The 20,155-nt window shown below is 45.4% G+C and overlaps 1 protein-coding gene across 2 annotated transcripts in view; it reads right to left on the bottom strand.

Moving 5' to 3' along the window:
- Nucleotides 1-1,256: 1,256 nt before the first annotated feature.
- LOC140071161 (von Willebrand factor C and EGF domain-containing protein-like) overlaps nucleotides 1,257-20,155 on the bottom strand; it is a 55,032-nt gene continuing 36,133 nt past the window's right edge. Inside the window, exons 18-31 of one of the 2 annotated variants that reach the window (XM_072118514.1) lie at nucleotides 20,014-20,099; nucleotides 19,754-19,850; nucleotides 18,729-18,811; nucleotides 18,554-18,644; nucleotides 17,764-17,846; nucleotides 16,364-16,454; nucleotides 15,550-15,632; nucleotides 15,340-15,415; nucleotides 14,427-15,257; nucleotides 14,243-14,325; nucleotides 13,839-13,943; nucleotides 12,107-12,230; nucleotides 2,965-3,142; nucleotides 1,257-2,428 (exon numbers count right to left, since the gene is read on the bottom strand). In XM_072118514.1, the coding sequence (XP_071974615.1) occupies nucleotides 3,057-3,142; nucleotides 12,107-12,230; nucleotides 13,839-13,943; nucleotides 14,243-14,325; nucleotides 14,427-15,257; nucleotides 15,340-15,415; nucleotides 15,550-15,632; nucleotides 16,364-16,454; nucleotides 17,764-17,846; nucleotides 18,554-18,644; nucleotides 18,729-18,811; nucleotides 19,754-19,850; nucleotides 20,014-20,099 (1,919 nt within the window). In that variant the 3' untranslated portion in view covers nucleotides 1,257-2,428; nucleotides 2,965-3,056. Of the gene's footprint in view, nucleotides 2,429-2,964; nucleotides 3,143-12,106; nucleotides 12,231-13,838; nucleotides 13,944-14,242; nucleotides 14,326-14,426; nucleotides 15,258-15,339; nucleotides 15,416-15,549; nucleotides 15,633-16,363; nucleotides 16,455-17,763; nucleotides 17,847-18,553; nucleotides 18,645-18,728; nucleotides 18,812-19,753; nucleotides 19,851-20,013; nucleotides 20,100-20,155 lie in introns of those variants that run through there. The other variant, XM_072118515.1, reaches the window with a different exon arrangement.

Below are 20,155 nucleotides of genomic sequence, written 5' to 3' on the forward strand. Positions count from 1 at the left end.
GTTTGGCCTAAATGAATGTATTTTCCAAAAAAATTCCATAGTTTCTAAATCGCAGGTCCATATTGTTTTAACCCATGTGAAACACTTAAAGGGTTAATGGACTTAATAGAAGTGTTTTACATACGTTGAGGGGTGAAGTTTCTATAGTGGGGTAATTTATGTGGTTTATTATTTAGGCCTTACACAGTCACTTGGAAGCTGAGTTGTCCCTCAAAATGTGAGTTTTGGCAATTTTCATTAAAGTGAGAAAAATCGCACCTAAAGTTCTGCACCTCATAACATCCTAGAAGTGAGAGGATGCATAAAATATCATCCTAACATAAAGCAGACATTCCGTAAATGTTAATTATCAAGCTTTTTGGGTAGTTTTACTTCCTGTCTGAAAAGCAGAACATTTCAAACTTGGAAAATGAAGAATTTTTACAAACTTTTGCCAAATTTTCACTTTTTTTCAGAACGAATCGCAAAACTTAGCACTTAAATTTTATAACTAATATAAAGTTCAATGTATTGCATTCTCAAAATCACCTGGATAAACCCAGGGTCCCACAGGAAAGTAAAATTGAAAGTTGTGGGAGAATTCTATCGAAGGTAAACATTCATGCAAGTGTTCCAGAAATTGTTCAAGAACTGGATAGATTGGCACTAACAGATGGAGCATGACTTGGTTCTTCTGAATTTTGTGTGGAAACCTGCAAAAAAAAGAAGTCAACTAAGTTTGTGAAGTTAACTAAGATATCCTGCATGTGTCGCTTCCCCGCTCAGGTCCGACACAGTTCATCTTCTTCTTCCTGATCCATGTAACTGCTTGGCTTGCGACACAATTTGAAAGTTAAATCCTGTGCTCAGTCTGAATCAGTTGGATCGTCCACCCGATGGCACCCCCCCCCCAACTTGTGCCGCATGGAAGTCAGCGCAGCTGCGCCAAAATCCAATCACATGTGACACATACCCATCCCAGACACCTGTTAAATACCTGTCCAAGCCACGCAATTCCTGAAACATACGAACAGTCCGATGGTAGTGCGATCCGCGACCCTAAGTAAATGAGCCCCATAAGGTCCACCTTTGTATTTGATGTATGTTTGAGTCTCAAGGTTTGATAGCATGGTGATGGTTTTATTATGTGTTACGGGGAATTCTTGAGAAGCTTGGAAGTTGTCATGAATACGGACAAATAAGAATGTATATGAATCAACTAAATACAAATTTTTCAATCTTTTTTTAATTTTTATTTAGAAAATCTACTATTGTAATCGCTTTACTGATAATTTTATTGTCTTATCAAATACAACTTTTATTTCATAAATATTAGAAACACATCCCATATAACAGGTAACTAAAACTTAACCATACCATGTTTTTCATACAGCAGAAATACTTTCTTAACTTTACTAGAACTGCTATATGTTTACTATGGTGGGCGCCACGTATCACGTCAGTGCAGTCTACTGAACATGGTAGAACATGTAGGTTCTAGAGAATACTGGCCACTTTTACATAAATAGGTTGGAGAGATTGATACCGATGCCTCTTGGTGACGAGTCATAGGTAGATGATTGTGAAGGTTATTGACAACCACCATGAAATGGAGAATTGTTGTAAATTTTTGGCCTGGAACAAAGGTTACATCAAGATCGTGATCCTTGGGAATCAAGTTTGACGGTATAAACGTCTAATTTAAAGGGTACAATGACCAAATAGAAGCAGCTCTCGTGATATGAATTCCAAAGTTCAAGTAATTTAACAAATTTGATTGTGCTGGAATATTGTGTGTCTTGTTTTTTTCCTGAAGGCTGAAACCTTCTTATACCCAAGACATCTGGTCAGAGTAAGGTCCATGTAGACTTTGCAGAGTTGAGCTGGACTCTTTTGTATTCTTTTGCATTTATCAAGGTTTTTCTTTGGTCTTTAGAAGAGTTTTGTTGGGGTAAAACATACAAAATTGAAATACAAACTTTCGAAATATACTTACCAAAAAGTTAGCTCATTATTTCCCAACTATTGGAGAGGCCTCATTCAATCATATTCTGATCAGTGTATGGTGAAATTGATAGTTATACCTAAACTTATATGTCTAGAAAGGGTTATAGGGAACTAGAAGGTGGAGGATTTTGGCTAGTTGCCCCTCTTGCCCTCCCTGTAGTAAAGCACCGGTTTGAACCAATACCCAAGAGCAGACCGAAGAGTATCCTTTTGGAAGAGGGGAACGTCTTTTGCTTCTTTCTTTTCATGCAGTAGTACTACCCTGTGTATTTTCTTCATCCAGGAGATCTCACTTCTTGCATCAAGTATTAGTCATAAATAAAATAATGAACTATCTTCCAGTGGTGCTCGAGCAGATGTCAGCTGTGTTGTCAGGGCATATTATATGTACTGTTGACCATGCTCTGTAATCGACACTTGACAACATAGATACTACTGAGAACTGTTCAAAGAACAAAAAGAACAGAGTGCATAGTAAGTACATGCTGTATGTCCATCAAGTTCAAGAAAAGGTATAGTGGAGTCTACAAAACACTAGTAAGTATTGGTTTACATAAGTTCTAAATACATAGGAACCAAAAAAAGATCGAATTGTAGGTTGGAAAAACCTAAAAACCAAATACAGACAGTCCCCGGGTTACGTACAAGATGGGGTCCGGAGGTTTGTTCTTAAGTTGAATTTGTATGTAAGTCGAAACTGTATATTTTATAATTGTAGATCCAGACAAAAAAAAATTTTTGGCCCCAGTGACAATTGGAGTTTAAACATTTTTTGCTGTAATGGGTCCAAGGATTATCAATAAAGCTTCAGTACAGGCACCTTACAGCTGATTATTGCAATCTGGGACTATAGTAAAGCATCCAGAAAGCTTCACCAGAGGTCAGAGGGGTCTGTCTGTAACTATGGGTTGTCTGTAAGTCGGGTGTCCTTAAGTAGGGGACCGCCTGTAGGCATGATCATCGTTTCGACATTCTCACCTTTGAAATGATGAAGAACCTTCAAGGAGCTGACATCAGAAGATAATAACAGTTCTTGGGATGTTTAATACTGGATCTTGAAAACATTGTCCTCAAGGTCTTAGTTCATCCTCTACCATCCTGGGCTCGTCGAAAAAAACAAGAGGAACCCAGGTCTTCAGGTTTGTAGGGTTTTGATCTAAAAGGGAAGATAATAACAGCTCTTGGTGTATTTAATCCTGGATCTTATAAACATAGTCCTCAAGGTCTTAAATTATCCCCTACAGTCTTGGGCTTGTCGAAAAAAAACAAGAGGAACCCAGGTATTCAAGTTTGTAGGGTTTTGATTAGAGATGAGCGAACATGCTCGTCCGAGCTTGATGCTCGGTCGAGCATTAGGGTACTCGAAACTGATCGTTGCTCGGACGAATACTTCGCCCGCTCGAGAAAATGGCAGCTCCCGCCGTTTTGCTTTTTGGCGGCCAGAAACAGAGCCAATCACAAGCCAGGAGACTCTGCACTCCACCCAGCATGACGTGGTACCCTTACACGTCGATAGCAGTGGTTGGCTGGCCAGATCAGGTGACCCTGGGATAGACTAGCCGCTGGCCGCGCTGCTCGGATCATTCTGTGTCTGGATGCCGCTAGGGAGAGAGCTGCTGCTGGTCAGGGAAAGCGTTAGGGTGTTCTATTAGCTTACTGTTAGGCAGGAGTGATTCTCAAAGAACCCAACAGCCCTTCTTAGGGCTACAATAACGTTCTACTTTTTTTATTTTAATTTGCATCTTTTACCATTTTGTGAGGAATTAGCAGGGGGACTTGCTACCGTTGTGTTTAGCTCTTAGTGGCACACATATCCATAGCAAAGACCGAAGTGGGAAAATTCAGTAGGGGTTGGATTTCTATTAGGCACTAACTCAGTGTCATCTCATCTGGCATAGTAGTGTGCTTCCTTTGATACTTGGCTAGAAAATAGCCATAGGAGAATACAAACAGCTTCTTGAAGCCTACAGTAGCGTTCTATATATTTGATTTCTGGTTGATCTGCTGGTGGCTTTAGTTTCTGCAGTGCATGTACTTGCCAATTCTGAGCAATTTGTAGTGAGACTTGCGACCGCTGTGTTCTGCGCTTAGTGGCGCACATATCCATAGCAAAGGCTGAAGTGGGAAAATTCAGTAGGGGTTGGATTTCTATTAGGCACTAACTCAGTGTCATCTCATCTGGCATAGTAGTGTGCTTCCTTTGATACTTGGCTAGAAAATAGCCATAGGAGAATACAAATAGCTTCTTGAAGCCTACAGTAGCGTTCTATATATTTGATTTCTGGTTGATCTGCTGGTGGCTGTAGTTTCTGCAGTGCATGTACTTGCCAATTCTGAGCAATTTGTAGTGAGACTTGCGACCGCTGTGTTCTGCGCTTAGTGGCGCACATATCCATAGCAAAGGCTGAAGTGGCAAAATTCAGTAGGGGTTGGATTTCTATTAGGCAATAACTCAGTGTCATCTCATCTGGCATAGTAGTGTGCTTCCTTTGATACTTGGCTAGAAAATAGCCATAGGAGAATACAAACAGCTTCTTGAAGCCTACAGTAGCGTTCTATATATTTGATTTCTGGTTGATCTGCTGGTGGCTTTAGTTTCTGCAGTGCATGTACTTGCCAATTCTGAGCAATTTGTAGTGAGACTTGCGACCGCTGTGTTCTGCGCTTAGTGGCGCACATATCCATAGCAAAGGCTGAAGTGGGAAAATTCAGTAGGGGTTGGATTTCTATTAGGCACTAACTCAGTGTCATCTCATCTGGCATAGTAGTGTGCTTCCTTTGATACTTGGCTAGAAAATAGCCATAGCAATAGGATAGGATTGTTTGGTTCTAAAAACTCAAAAAAAAACAAAAAACACAAAAAAAAACAAAAAACACAAAAAAACACAAAAAAAAACAAAAAAAAGTAAAAAAAAAAAAAAAGTTATAACTCTCATTTTAAAAATGTTTAACCCCAGGGCTAGGGGTAGAGGACGAGGGCGGGGACGTGGGCGTCCAACTACTGCAGGGGTCAGAGGCCGTGGTCCTGGGCGGGGTGAGACACCACCTGCTGATGAGGGAGCAGGGGAACGCCGCAGAGCTACACTCCCTAGGTTCATGTCTGAAGTTACTGGGACTCGTGGTAGAGCACTGTTGAGGCCAGAACAGTGCGAACAGGTGATGTCGTGGATTGCTGACAATGCTTCGAGCAATTTGTCCACCACCAGTCAGTCTTCCACGCAGTCCACCCATGTCACCGAAATCCCCACTCCTCCAGCTCCTGCACCTCAGCCTCCTCCCCCCCAGTCTGCCCCCTCCCAGGAAAATTTGCCATTTGAACCGGCATACTCTGAGGAACTGTTTTCTGGACCCTTCCCACAGTCACAAACCACTTGTCCGGTTGCTGCTGAGCAATTTTCCGATGCCCAGGTTTTCCACCAGTCACAGTCTGTGGGTGATGATGACCTTCTTGACGTAGTGGAAGTGTGTAAAGAGGTGTCCGACGATGAGGAGACACGGTTGTCAGACAGTGGGGAAGTTGTTGTCAGGGCAGGAAGTCCGAGGGGGGAGCAGACTGAGGGATCGGAGGATGATGAGGTGACAGACCCAAGCTGGGTTGAGAGGCCGGGTGAACACAGTGCTTCTGAGACGGAGGAGAGTCCTCGACCTGAACAGGTTGGAAGAGGCAGTGGTGGGGCCAGACGGAGAGGCAGGGCCAGAGCTGGTGCATCAGCGCCACTGTCAACTAGTGAAGCTCCCGTGGTGAGGGCTCTTGCGGCGAGGGCTAGATCTTCAGAAGTGTGGAGGTTCTTTAAGGAAACACCGGATGACCGACGGACTGTGGTGTGCAACATTTGCCAAACCAGGCTCAGCAGGGGTTCCACCACTACTAGCTTAACTACCACCAGTATGCGCAGGCATATGAATGCTAAGCACCCCACTCAGTGGCAACAAGCCCGTTCACCTCCGGCCGTGCACACCACTGCTCCTTCCCCTGTGTCAGCTGCTAGTCAGCCCCCTGCCCAGGACCCTGCCACAAAAACCCCATCGTCGCCTCCACGATCCTCCACAGCATCCACCAGCGTTCAGCTCTCCATACCCCAGACGCTGGAGCGGAAACGCAAATATAGTGCAACCCACCCGCACGCCCAAGCCCTTAATGTGCACATCTCCAGATTGCTTAGCCTGGAGATGCTGCCCTATAGGCTAGTAGAGACCGAGGCCTTTCGCAACCTCATGGCGGCGGCCGCCCCTCGGTATTCGGTCCCCAGCCGCCACTACTTTTCCCGATGTGCCGTCCCAGCCCTGCACCAGCACGTGTCAGACAACATCATCCGTGCCCTGACCAACGCCGTTTCTGACAAGGTCCACCTGACCACGGACACGTGGACGAGTGCTGCCGGGCAGGGCCACTATATATCGCTGACGGCACATTGGGTTAACTTGGTGGAGGCTGGGACCGAGTCTGACCCTGGGGCTGCTCATATACTGCCGACGCCGAGGATTGCGGGGCCTACCTCGGTCCAGGTGTTTCAGGCCTACTATGCCTCCTCCTCCTCCCACCCCTCCTCCACCTCCTCCTCCGAACTACCATCCGTGGGCACGGCGCCATCAGTCGGTAGCTCTAGGCACAGCAGCAGTGCCGTCGCTAAGCGACAGCAGGCGGTGCTCAAACTGCTGAGCCTAGGCGACAAAAGGCACACCGCCCAAGAGCTATTACAGGGCATCACGGCGCAGACTGATCTGTGGCTGGCACCGCTGAACCTCAAGCCGGGAATGGTTGTGTGTGACAACGGCCGTAACCTGGTGGCGGCTCTGCAACTCGGCAGACTGACACATGTGCCATGCCTGGCCCATGTGTTAAATCTGATAGTGCAGCGTTTCCTCAAGACATACCCCAATCTGTCTGATTTGCTCACGAAGGTGCGCCGCATCTGTGCGCATTTCAGGAAGTCCAGCCCAGATGCTGCCACTCTCAGGGCAGCGCAGCGCCGCCTCCAACTGCCCGCTCACCGACTGTTGTGCGACGTGCCCACGAGGTGGAATTCAACACTGACCATGTTATCCAGAGTTTACCAGCAGCGCAGAGCGATTGTAGACTGCCAGATGTCAACTTCCACCAGAACTGGTAGTCAGGTCAGTCAGCTTCCTCAAGTCTACAATGAGGAGTGGACGTGGATGTCTGATATCTGTCAGGTGCTGAGTAACTTTGAGGAGTCAACACAGATGGTCAGTGGCGATGCCGCCATCATCAGCCTCACCATCCCGCTGCTTGGCCTGTTGAAAAACTCTCTGGTCAGCATGAAGTCGGAAGCTTTGCGCTCGTCACAAGAGACGGGGGAAGAATATTCCCTTGTTGATAGCCAAAGCACCCTGAGGTCTGTTTCTCAGCGCATATCGGAGGAGGTGGAGGTGGAGGAGGATGAGGAGGAAGAGGAGGAGAATGTTGGCGAGACACAAGAGGGGACCATTGTTGAGTCCTTCACTGTTCAGCGTGTATGGGCAGAAGAAGAGGAGTTGGAGGAGTTGGAGGAGGAGGAAATGGACAGTCAGGCCAGTGAGGGGAGTGAATTCTTACGCGTTGGTACTCTGGCGCATATGGCAGATTTCATGCTAGGCTGCCTATCCCGTGACCCTCGCGTTCAAAGAATTTATTCCAGCACCGATTACTGGGTGTTCACTCTCCTGGACCCACGGTACAAGCAAAATCTTGCCACTCTCATCCCTGCAGAGGAAAGGAGTGTGAGAATGCATGAATACCAGCAGGCCCTGGTGCACAAGCTGAAACAGTATTTCCCTTCTGACAGCGCTAGCGGCAGAGTGCGTAGTTCTGCGGGACAAGTAGCGAGGGAGAGTAGGCGAGCAGGCAGCTTGTCCAGCACTGGCAAGGGTACGCTTTACAAGGCTTTTGCCAGCTTTATGTCACCCCAGCAAGACACTGTCACCTGTCCCCAGTCTCGGCAGAGTAGGGCTGATCTTTACAGAAAGATGGTGAGGGAGTACGTAGCTGACCATACCATCGTCCTAAATGATCACACAGCTCCCTACAACTACTGGGTTTCAAAGCTGGACATGTGGCACGAACTGGCGCTGTACGCCTTGGAGGTTCTTGCCTGCCCTGCCGCTAGCGTCTTGTCCGAGCGGGTTTTCAGTGCAGCTGGTGGCATCATCACCGATAAGCGTACACGCCTGTCGACTGACAGCGCTGACAGGCTGACGCTTATTAAAATGAATAAAGGCTGGATTTCTCAGAATTTCCAATCTCCACCAGGTGAAGGAAGCTCAACCTGAATAATTGATCCACTCCTCCTCCTCCTCCTCATTTTCCTCCTTCTCCTCCTCTTTGTACAGTAAAGCAGAGGAAAATGGCTATTTTTTGACAGGGCCCACTGGCTCTTGCTATACTTCATGCATTTAATTTTTCTGGAGGGCCACCTACCCGGTCCTCTGTTTGAAACAATTTTTGTGAGTGCCACATACAGGCACTCAATCTATTCCATTTTTCTGGAGGGCCACCTACCCGGTCCTCTGGTTTGAACAATTTTTGGGACTGCCACATACAGGCACTCAATCTATTCCATTTTACTGGAGGGCCACCTACCTGCTCCTCTGGTTTGAAGAATTTTTGGGACTGCCACATACAGGCACTCAATCTATTCCATTTTACTGGAGGGCCACCTACCTGCTCCTCTGGTTTGAACAATTTTTGGGACTGCCACATACAGGCACTCAATCTATTCCATTTTACTGGAGGGCCACCTACCTGCTCCTCTGGTTTGAACAATTTTTGGGACTGCCACATACAGGCACTCAATCTATTCCATTTTACTGGAGGGCCACCTACCTGCTCCTCTGGTTTGAACAATTTTTGGGACTGCCACATACAGGCACTCAATCTATTCCATTTTACTGGAGGGCCACCTACCTGCTCCTCTGGTTTGAAGAATTTTTGGGACTGCCACATACAGGCACTCAATCTATTCCATTTTACTGGAGGGCCACCTACCTGCTCCTCTGGTTTGAACAATTTTTGGGACTGCCACATACAGGCACTCAATCTATTCCATTTTACTGGAGGGCCACCTACCTGCTCCTCTGGTTTGAAGAATTTTTGGGACTGCCACATACAGGCACTCAATCTATTCCATTTTACTGGAGGGCCACCTACCTGCTCCTCTGGTTTGAAAAATGTTTGGGACTGCCACATACAGGCACTATCCAAATTAAATTGTCTCCATAGCAGCCTCCACACGTTGTCTCCATTGCTACCTCCAAAAGTCGTCCATATAGCTGCCTCCATACATCGTCCCTTTATCAAACGAGGTGTGTCAGGCAGAAATTTGGGTTGTTTTCATGGATTCCACATCAAAGTTGTTAACTTTGTCGCCACCCTGCTGTGTTATCCACAAAATATACTGGCAAACTTTTACCATTTAGGGATATTATTTCAGCGCTTCTTGCGCATCTGTTTACATTCCCCTCACCCGGCATATCCTAAACTTATAAGAACGCTACTACACTTGATCTTATACAAAAGGTTCTTAGAAGTGCTGTTTGGGGAGTAGCCTAGAGACAGGGGCTTGGATTGGCGAAAGCTCGCCTGGCAGCGGAACGCCAGCTCCATGCGCATCATGCGCTTCTTGCGCATCTGTTTACATTCCCCTAACCCGCCATATCCCAAACTTATAAGAACGCTACTACACTTAACTTGGTGCAGGCTGGGACCGAGTCTGACCCTGGGGCTGGTCATATACTGCCGACGCAGAGAATTGCGGGGCCTACCTCGGTCCAGGTCTCAAAGGCCTACTATACCTCCTCCCACCCCTCCTCCACCTCCTCCTCCTCCGAATTACCATCCGTGGGCATGGCGCCATCAGTCGGTAGCTCTAGGCACAGCAGCAGTGCCGTCGCTAAGCGACAGCAGGCGGTGCTGAAACTGCTGAGCCTAGGCGATAAAAGGCACACCGCCCAAGAGCTATTACAGGGCATTCCACATCAAAGTTGTTAACTTTGTCGCCACCCTGCTGTGTAATCCACAAAATATACTTGCAAACTTTTACCATTTAGGGATATTATTTCAGCGCTTCTTGCGCATCTGTTTACATTCCCCTCACCCGCCATATCCTAAACTTATAAGAACGCTACTACACTTGATCTTATACAAAAGTGCTGTTTGGGGAGTAGCCTAGAGACAGGGGCTTGGATTTGCGAAAGCTCGCCTGGCAGCGGAGCGCCAGCTCCATGCGCATCATGCGCTTCTTGCGCATCTGTTTACATTCCCCTCACCCGGCATATCCTAAACTTATAAGAACGCTACTACACTTGATCTTATACAAAAGTGCTGTTTGGGGAGTAGCCTAGAGACAGGGGCTTGGATTGGCGAAAGCTCGTCTGGCAGCGGAGCGCCAGCTCCATGCGCATCATGCGCTTCTTGCGTATCTGTTTACATTCCCCTCACCCGGCATATCCTAAACTTATAAGAACGCTACTACACTTGATCTTATACAAAAGTGCTGTTTGGGGAGTAGCCTAGAGACAGGGGCTTGGATTGGCGAAAGCTCGTCTGGCAGCGGAGCGCCAGCTCCATGCCAAGATTCAACTAACATAGTTTTAACTGCAGCACCTTTAATCTACTACTAGTTCACTGCCTCCATACATGGTCCCCTTATCAAACGAGCTGTGTCAGGCAGAATTTTGGGTTGTTTTCATGGCTTCCATGTTAACTTTGTCGCCACCCTGCTGTGTAATCCACAAAATATACTGGCAAACTTTTATCATGTACCGATATTATTTGAGCACTTCTTGCTCACCTCCTTTGGTTCCTCTCTGCCACCCATTGGTTTGAAGCCTGAGTCCATTTAGGGTATGTCGCCATGTAACTCTCTAGCCTGCTGCCGCTGCCTCTGCATGCCGTCCCCTATAGTGTCAGGGTCAATTATTGGATGTTTTAGATACTATCTAGCTTCATTCTGTCACTCTGTCATGGCCATGCTGTTGCCCATAATTTTGGCATAATGGTGCGTTTAAGCAGCCTCAGAGGCATCCATGCATGCTGCCCCTGCTGTTTCCTGTCCATTTCCGTGGTGTTTCCATCCTTTTCTGAGGTTCCCAGGTGTTTGGCCAAGCTTCCCTGTGCAGAGCCTTGGTCCCCTTGAAAAATGCTCGAGTCTCCCATTGACTTCAATGGGGTTCGTTATTCGAGACGAGCACTCGAGCATCGGGAAAAGTTCGTCTCGAATAACGAGTACCCGAGCATTTTAGTGTTCGCTCATCTCTAGTTTTGATCTAAAAGCAAAGTTTAAATGGTCAACTTTTTTCGACTCAAATTCCACTAATTTCCTGTTGTGGCCTACTGACAAAGCAAGAAATCGCTTCAGTAGCTGCTCATCCAATCAATGGGGCAGATTTACTTACCCGGCCCATTCGTGATCCAGCGGCACGTTCTCTGAACAGGATTCGGGTCCAGACGCTGAAAATCATCTGAACGCACCGGAATACACCGAGCTGGACCAGGTGAAGGTAAGCACTTCCCAAGCAACACATTTTCGGTTTTTAAATGCGGCGGTTTTTCCGAATACGTCGGGTTTTCGTTCGGCCACGCCCCCAATTTCCATTGCGTGCATGCCAGTCCCGATGCGCCACAATCCCATCGCGTGCGCCAAAATCCCGGGGCAATTCAGGTACAATCGGCCCAAATCGGAAATATTCGGGTAACACGTCGGGAAAACGCGAATCGGGCCCTTAGTAAATGAACCCCAATGAGTCTGATAAGTGACGTTTGAAGTAATTGATTAACAAGCATTTCTTGTTGTCTTGGGCCCTAGACATCAAGACTTACTGGTGAACCAATGCTGACGACTACAGCAGTAACACCCCTGAGAGCCCTTCTGGCTAATTAGTTGATTCTAGAAGGAAGGAGGTCATAGATAACAAATATAAGAAGATTACCCCAGACACGGGGCCTAGAACTATGATTAAGTGCCTCTGGTTTATCATGCTAGATTTCCTTTAATTAAACCCTTTAAGATGTTTTAGTACTGTATGTATTCTTAGGTCCCATGACCTCTTATATTATAAATACACATCTTATATGTTATAGCCTTCAAAATACTTTAATTCTGCTAATTCAGGAAGCACTTACCTGACTCTGAACTTTGTGAGGTGGCCTCCGAGCTACATCCATGTTTGTAGGAGCAGGAACGGCATTGAAGAGTAACTCCTTGACATTTACAGAACTCAAATCCTTTCCCCCGTTCTGCCTGAATCTGGAGAAGAAAGCTATGCTGACATATGTGTATTGCTAGTCAGAGACAGACACAATTGTAAAAGGGATGGAGATCATGGAAATCTTATAAGGAGTTCTAGGAGGGCAAGACATCCCATATTCCCCACTGAGTCAGAAACATATATGTAGGGAATTCCTCATTTTTTAAAGTTTGTATTTAATAAACTATGTTAAAATCCCATCAGAACTGTTGCCCCAATCTTATCAGCTACGGGTTGTTGCTATAGAGCAGTGGTGGTGAACCTATGGCACGGTTGCCAGAGGTGGCACTCGGAGCCATTTCTGTGGGCACTGAGACCATTGCCCCAGGACAGAGTTCACCAAATAGGACCAAATCTAACAAAACTTCCTGCAGTCCCAGGAAACTTAAGAGATGCTGCTCTCAGCGGTATTTTAAAGCAACACTCCATTGGATGTTTGGAATTGCAGGAATGGTGAGAAGGTGTGGACAGAACTGCAATGTTGAGGTCCTCCTGTTGGACTCAACATTCTTCCTCTACTGAGACCCTGGAGAGAAGCTATAATGATGTCTGAATTTGTCCTCCTTCTTTCAACTGTATTGGTGGCCTCAGGGGGCCGATGCGATTGAAAAATTTTTTAATAACAGGTAGCAATAAGTTACTGCTTCAAATGACATGTTGGCACTTCAGGGTAAATAATTGGATTTTGGTTGTAGTTTGGGCACTTTGGGGGATATTTATCATACGCTGGCGCTTGCCCCGCCGCTGCAAGTTCGCAGCCCGATACATCAAGAGGCTTCCGCCTCTTGATGTATCGGTGCTGCCGGCAGTGCAGCGTTTATCCTATGCCCGGCAGGGCCTGGCGTAGAAAAAAATGCAGCTGGCGACTTTTCATACAGTAACACCCCGCTCGGCCGGCCGGCCGCGCCCCCCCTTCACGGCCCTCTGGCGTGAAGGTGGCGGATCGGGGCATATAATTGCAAAAGTTACCAATAAGCTAGCATTTGCGATTATTTCAGGTCCTGATAAATATGCCCCTTTGTCTCCAAAAGGTTTGCCATCACTGCTATAGAGAGTCTATTCAGAGCTGTACATACAGAAAACAACGATCCTCAGCTCTTTGCCAAATCTCAAACCACCCAATCTCCCAGTGGATCAAATGTTTTTACTATATAATATTTTACTGCCTATGCCCATTCACGAGTTGTTTTGTCCTTAATTGCTTTTCCTCTCCTCACTCATGGCCCTCCCTCAACATCTCCTCTGCTCCTTGAGGAGGAGAGATTTAGGAGAAGACAACTTGTGCCATTTGTGCCATGGGAGGCAGCAAGCCAGCGCCAATTAATGGCGCAATGGCCCTTTAAATCTTACAGAGCCGGCGTGTGCGCACCCTATGAAGCACGGACGCACGTGCCGGACCGCAGGGAAGGTGAGGGGCGCTGCTGGAGCCGAGAGAGCTATGTTACCAGGCAGGGTCTGGGGGCACAGTAAGGCACACAGGTGCTCCTGGGATATGGGTCGCAGGGGCACCCGTGGCTGTGACACCTTCTTTCATGGGGAAACCCCTACATGCAAAATAAATACCAAAAAATACCATACTAACATGTTAACAAATAGAACCTCATTACCTGGTTTGTTTCCTTAGAACAGGAGTCCACTGGGATGCGATCACAGCCCTGACAACACAGTCCATGGGACAAACGTGTTGGTGTAATGCAATAGATTTCTTCTTTCTGAAAGGCAAAAGGAAAGTTAGCCACAAGATTATTAGTAGTAGAATTAAAGGTATTTTACAATTTTTGTAAATCTTTCCTAAGAATATGGGATCTGGGCACTTTGAACCCCCAATCATCTGATATTGGTCACCTAGGTGGTCTAAAAATAAATCCTGGAAAACACCTTAGAACTTACTCTATCAAAATTCACACATCTATGTTTAATAACAAAGTGACAGCCAAACATAGATTTTGCTATAGGGTTTAGGAATTTTTGCCACCACAATAATGGAGCCACTTGGTAGGGTGAGTTTTACCAGACATTCACAATGCAGGCAGTCGTCCAAGTCAGCAATGTAGATAGAGCCATTGGTAAATATGTGGTCCTGTAGAAAGCAATCTAAAGAAAAGAAAACCAGAATGTATCCGTTAACCATAAAATTCGGATTCAATCTTATTCCATTGACCAACCAAGAGTAAAATATTGCATTAACTTTTTACCTCCGCGTTGGTCACTTTCATAAACTGTTATCTTGGTTTCTTCCGAATCCGTACTAGAAAGTTTTGTGTTGTATGTCCAATGTGAAAGAGGAGCCGAATGACTTGATGGATAGACTGTGCCACTTGGAGGCTTCAAAGAAACTGAAGATGTAGCAGACTGATCTGCCACAGATGATGACCTATGAAGATCATGAGAAGACGCAAGCAACGTATCTTCTCTAACTAAAGTCTTAGAGGACGTTGTTAGTGTTGGAGGAAGTTTGGATATAGGTTCTAGTTGTGGAAAGGAACCAAGAGGTGGGGATGATGAAAAAACTGGAGATGCTGGAGATGGGCCATTAGGGGCCAGGTTAACGCCAACTTGGTCATGGAACTTTGAGGTAGAGTGACTTGTTGAAGGCAAAGGTCTAGTGGTGGTACCTGAGAAAGCAACGGGCTGAAAAGAAAATATAGTTGAGGTAGAAAGAGACACAAAATCAGTCCTAATGTTGTCGTCATGTGATACCGGAACAACTTTCATATCTGGTTCCATATCAGTTTTTAGTTCAATTTGTAAAGACGACGCCAATTCAAGGTTTTGAGAAGCTTGAACAATTTCAATCAACTTTGTTTGCTGAAAACTGGGGACCTCTGTTTGAGAAATAAAACTCGGAATAGATGAAAATGTGGGTGTTGTAAGAGAGTTACTCCTTGAGAGTAGTTTCAAGTTGAAGGCCAATCGGTTCGGTGGAGATGGATCGGTAACACTCAGTAGCTTCACTGGAACATCAGCTTTTTGGATTATGATATCTTGCTGAGAGTGTTCATTGTTGTGAAAAGAGCCTGGAACCTCTAGATAAGAAAAAGACATCATCAGAAACTATCTAAAATCTTCCATAAAGGTTGTGTCATAGTGAACCATGGTGGACCATACCATTCAGACAATCCTGAGTCTTCTCCTCGCATGGGGTACAAGAGCCTTCTCTTTCTTCACAATGAACATTTCCGGCCTAGTGAAGAAATTCTGTATAACTATCACTAGATCTCATCCAATTTGTCTAAGACTAATGGTAAATGGTTTGGTCCTTTTTAGGCTGCATGAAGAAATTTACCAGATATTTCATGGGAAACTATGGATACTTACAAAACAATGACATACAACACATGGATCAGGCTTCAGAATGTAAGACCCTCCATTCTCTAAAACATGTTCTTCAAATGCACACTCTGTTGTTAAAAGGGAAAATATTATTTTAATTTCATAAATGCCTCATCTCATGTCATAGGTTCAGACGGACTGGAATGGATTTACCATGCACTAAGACATGCATCAATTTAAAACGGTTGTGTCAGGAATAACATTTATCCAACAGCAAAGACCAAGAATGGAGGAGCAAAAATTCTCTCTGTCCTGCTCCATACCATCGGGACTTATGGGATTTGTAGGTCCCAATCGATCAGGTTTGTTCTAAATTACATTAACTTGGTCTATGGAGCTTCCTGTTTAGTATACAGGATTGCCAAGACCCTGAAGTCCCACTGGCGGTGTTGTACTGCCCCAAGGAAGTATTGGAGAATCCTATGGGTTCTTTGCTCTAACCCAATACTAGACCATATAGTTACAGTACAACAGAAGACAAGCCACTTTGAAGGCTACTAGGGTCTATTACTTAGGTTTGAGGGAAGGTTAGCTCCCAGAATAATTTTAATATGCTGGCATAAAACCTCAGACCGACACTGCTCATTGCTTTGGAGCAGGTCAAGGGGACATGTGGTGGTCCACACATGATCATACATTTTTACGCTATACTGTAGATTATCCATTTCTTCTGCCACTCATATCAGGACATGTTTAACCAAGAAGAAATAAGGTAGGACACCTCTGCACAGGCAGAATATAAAATAAATACTATATAAACACCAGTCTATGAAAGTAATGTGAAACGTAGGATCTATACCTTCACAGGTGGCACAACATTCTCCAGGGAACGTATATGGATGGGAGCAGGTGATGGAACAGGAGATAGCCTCACACTGGACTTCACCAACCTTATAAAAATAAGAAAGAAATTCTAAAATAATGACATATGAGTGGACAGAATTTATAATTTTCCCTTAAAGGGGTTGTCCGAGTTTTTGAAAAAAAGATAAAAGTGGCCGGGACAGGGCTGCTTAAAAAAAATAAAGATGTACTTACCTCCCGCTGCCCTCCCGTATCCAGCGCTGCTGTCACTCCGGTCCGGGCGCCATGTAAACGAACATGGCCGCCGGAGCAGCGCTGGATTCAGCTTCCGGCCGGCCGTGGCCGGGCACGCCTATCCGTCCCTATACACAGCATTGTGTATGGGGGCCGGAAGGTTGTCGGGTCCGGCCGTAACTGAGTCCAGCGCTGCTCCGGCGGCCATGTTTGTTTACATGGCGCCCGGACCGGAGTGACAGCAGCGCTGGATACGGGAGGGCACCGGGAGGTAAGTACATCTTTATTTTTTTTTAAGCAGCCCTGTACCGGCCACTTTTAGCTTTTTTTCAAAAACTCGGACAACCCCTTTAACAGTATAAATTCTTTGAGTAGTAATTTTAAACTCCAAAATTACTGCAAACCTTTACTCGTCCATTAAGATTACAGGCAGTCCCCTGGTTACATACAAGATAGGTTCTACAGGTTTGTTCTTAAGTTGAATTTGTATGTAAGTCGGAACTGTATATTTTATAACTGTAACCCCACCCAAATTCTTTTTGGTCTCTGTGACAAGTGGATTTTAAAAATGTTGGGTTGTCATAAAAACCAGGAGTAACAATAAAGCTTCATTACAGACACTTGTGGTAACTGTTACAGCTGTTTATTGTAGCCTGGGACTAAAGTACAATAAATTACCAGCATCCAGAGGTCCGTTTGTAACTAGGGGTCGTATGTAAGTTGGGTGTTCATAAGTAGGGGACAGCCTGTACATATAATAACTTAAACCATATAGATCTAGCAGTATATATATGGTAGATATCAACTTTTTCTTCAGATTTTAGATATGATGTACCTGTCTATTTTAGTGAACTTTTTAACATGGGAAAGCATGATTTAGGGGGCTGTGTAAAAATAGTTCTTTTGAATAGGCTTGGATGTCACATGCACCAGAACTATGATGTATTAGTGATGACATCACTATGATGAGTGAGGCTAAAATTCAGTCATTATGAGAGACTCACCACTCACTGTCTAGCAAAGACCAGCATCAGAGGCGATGGGAGACAAACCAATGGACTGGACTTCGGCTAAGTGAATATTTTTACACCTTGTCTGGCTATCATAGAAAGCCTTAGAGAACTTAGTGGGTTCACAATGAATGAAATGAATGAATCTCACCTGACAGGTGCACTGGGTACATGGTTCACTTTCCAGGGAGAACGTTTGCATGTTTAACACTTTCCTTCCATCATATGTGCAATCTTCGGAGGCATAAACAGGTTAATGTCATGGATCCAAAGTAGACAAGAGACGAAATGTTTAAAGGAAACCTACCACCATGGAGCTACCTATTAAGGTAGATCCGGTGGTAGGTGCCTCTAATGTATGTAAGGATTGCACTTTTAAGGGCTAATCCTTTAGTCCCCTTTATCTTTCTTAATCTTTAATTGTGGTAATATGCTAATTTACCAAAGAGGCTACTGGGGTGTGGAGTAGCCACGCCCCAGTAGCCTCCTTGATCCTCCTACCCAGATATCTTCAGAGCGCAGGAACGAGGAGCAGCTCGCCCTCGTCCATGGAGCCAGCTTTCTGCGCATGTGCAGAACGCAGGCCGTCGGCTGTGTGGTCTCGGGTCCGAAGCCGGAGCTACTGCACATGCGCAGAACCCTGGCTTTGCGTGTAGCTGCGAACTCGTAGTGCTGAAGATATCTGGTTAGGAGGATCAAGGAGGCTACTGGGGCGTGGAGTAGCCACGCCATGTAGCCTCAGCTCCGGCTACTCCACGCCCCAGTAGCCTCTTTGGTAAATTAGCATATTCCCTGATTAAAGATTAAAAAAAGATAAAGGGGACTAAAGGATTAACCCATAAAAGGATTATCTTTACATACATTAGAGGCACCTACCGCCGGATCTACCTTAATAGGTAGATCCGTGGTAGTAGGTTTCCTTTAAAACAAGAAATCCTCACCTCGACAAACAGGACAGCATTCTCCCTCATCATGGAAAGGGTAAGTGCAGTTGGGTGCACATTCAATGGGTGAGCAGGCAACAGTTCCCATCTGTAAAAGGAAAGATATTTGATCTTCACAGCAGCCTACTGTAGATACAGACGTGTGTATTATGACCATTCCGATATTTCTTACCAAACAAATACAAGTGAGGCAGGGATCTGTATATGAAGGGAAGCTCTCATTATTCCTGTATGTTTTCCTTCCATAAGAGCAACCTGAGAAAAATAATCAAAAAACACCAAAAAAGTGGTAGTTCAGACCCAAACACAACAAATCTACATGTCTGTGTTCAGGCATCGGGCATTGAAATTAAACAATTGAGCCATCATTTATTTATTGGAGGATAGTCGGGAGGCCCCAAATATATAAAATAGTCTGGTGGTCCCATAGACATCAGCAAATGTAACTCTCATGTATATGGGAGTTTTGAGACCCCGAAAAGTAGAAGTCAGCCAAAGAAGACTTCAAATTTAGTATAATCAGTGGCGGATTAAGTGTCTGGGCTGATCACACCATTAGGGCCCCCCCCCATTGAATAAACTATTATCTAATATGGTGAAAAGTGATCAAAAGAAACTAAAGTTCCCACAATGGTTGTAATTAATTGGCAGTCTCCGTAAGGAGAACTCTTACTTCCTGACCCTAGTCACAAGCCTCTCAAACCAGTTACCTACACTTTACTGAGGAGGTTGAAACAGGGTTGTCTACAGTTGGGAGTCGGTTACGTCTGGAATAGATATACTGGTTTGGTTTTTATCCTGCAACATGTCATTAGGCTTCCTGATGGTCATGCTTGATGCCAAGGGTGCCTACAAGGTAGCTAAAAGAGGCCTGGTTTTCTTTATCCCATCTTGGAAAACTTTTTTTTCCTATTTCCAAGAATCCCCTTGTGGAGCATCAATGGCTATAAATCCCCACATGCTTACAAGGCGGACTGATCGGCAAAGTCTCTGTAAGTAGAGCTCTTCCTTTCCGAATACACATGCTTATTGACGTCAGACCAAACGTCTGCTCCCTCCAGCCTCATCCGTCCAACCTAATTCCTCCGTTCTGCAGGCCGAAGCGCTACACATGCTCAAGCCCTCACAACAGATGAAGCAATGGGCACTGTCTAGTGCAGGCAAGGGCTGAATACTGCCGGACCTGCGGAGTATTACCTGCGGAGCAGTCGGGGCAGCACTGTCCCGGCACCATGATAGGGTGAGGACAGGTTTCCACACAGTCTGTCTTCTTACACACAATGGAGCCATCTGCCTAGATCCAAGCACAAGAGAGATTATTACACTAAATGCTACTAATCCCTCAAAAATTATTGTACTATCCTGAAAACGGAAGCTCCTAGGTAAGTTGAGGGTAGGTTGGGATGGGACTGTGAAATGCACTAAACCAATGTGATGCCTATGTGATGGCGACTCACCTGGCAAATACAGATGGAACAAGGGTCTCCAGGGGACCAGATCTGCCCGATAGGAATCTCAATTCCATTGTCATCAAACGGACAACCTATATATTGAGTGAAATAGTTTACATAATAGGATGTCTTATACATAAAAGTTTAG

The sequence above is a fragment of the Engystomops pustulosus genome, chromosome 7 (assembly GCF_040894005.1).
Source record: "Engystomops pustulosus chromosome 7, aEngPut4.maternal, whole genome shotgun sequence".
NCBI classification, from domain to species: Eukaryota; Metazoa; Chordata; class Amphibia; order Anura; family Leptodactylidae; genus Engystomops; species Engystomops pustulosus.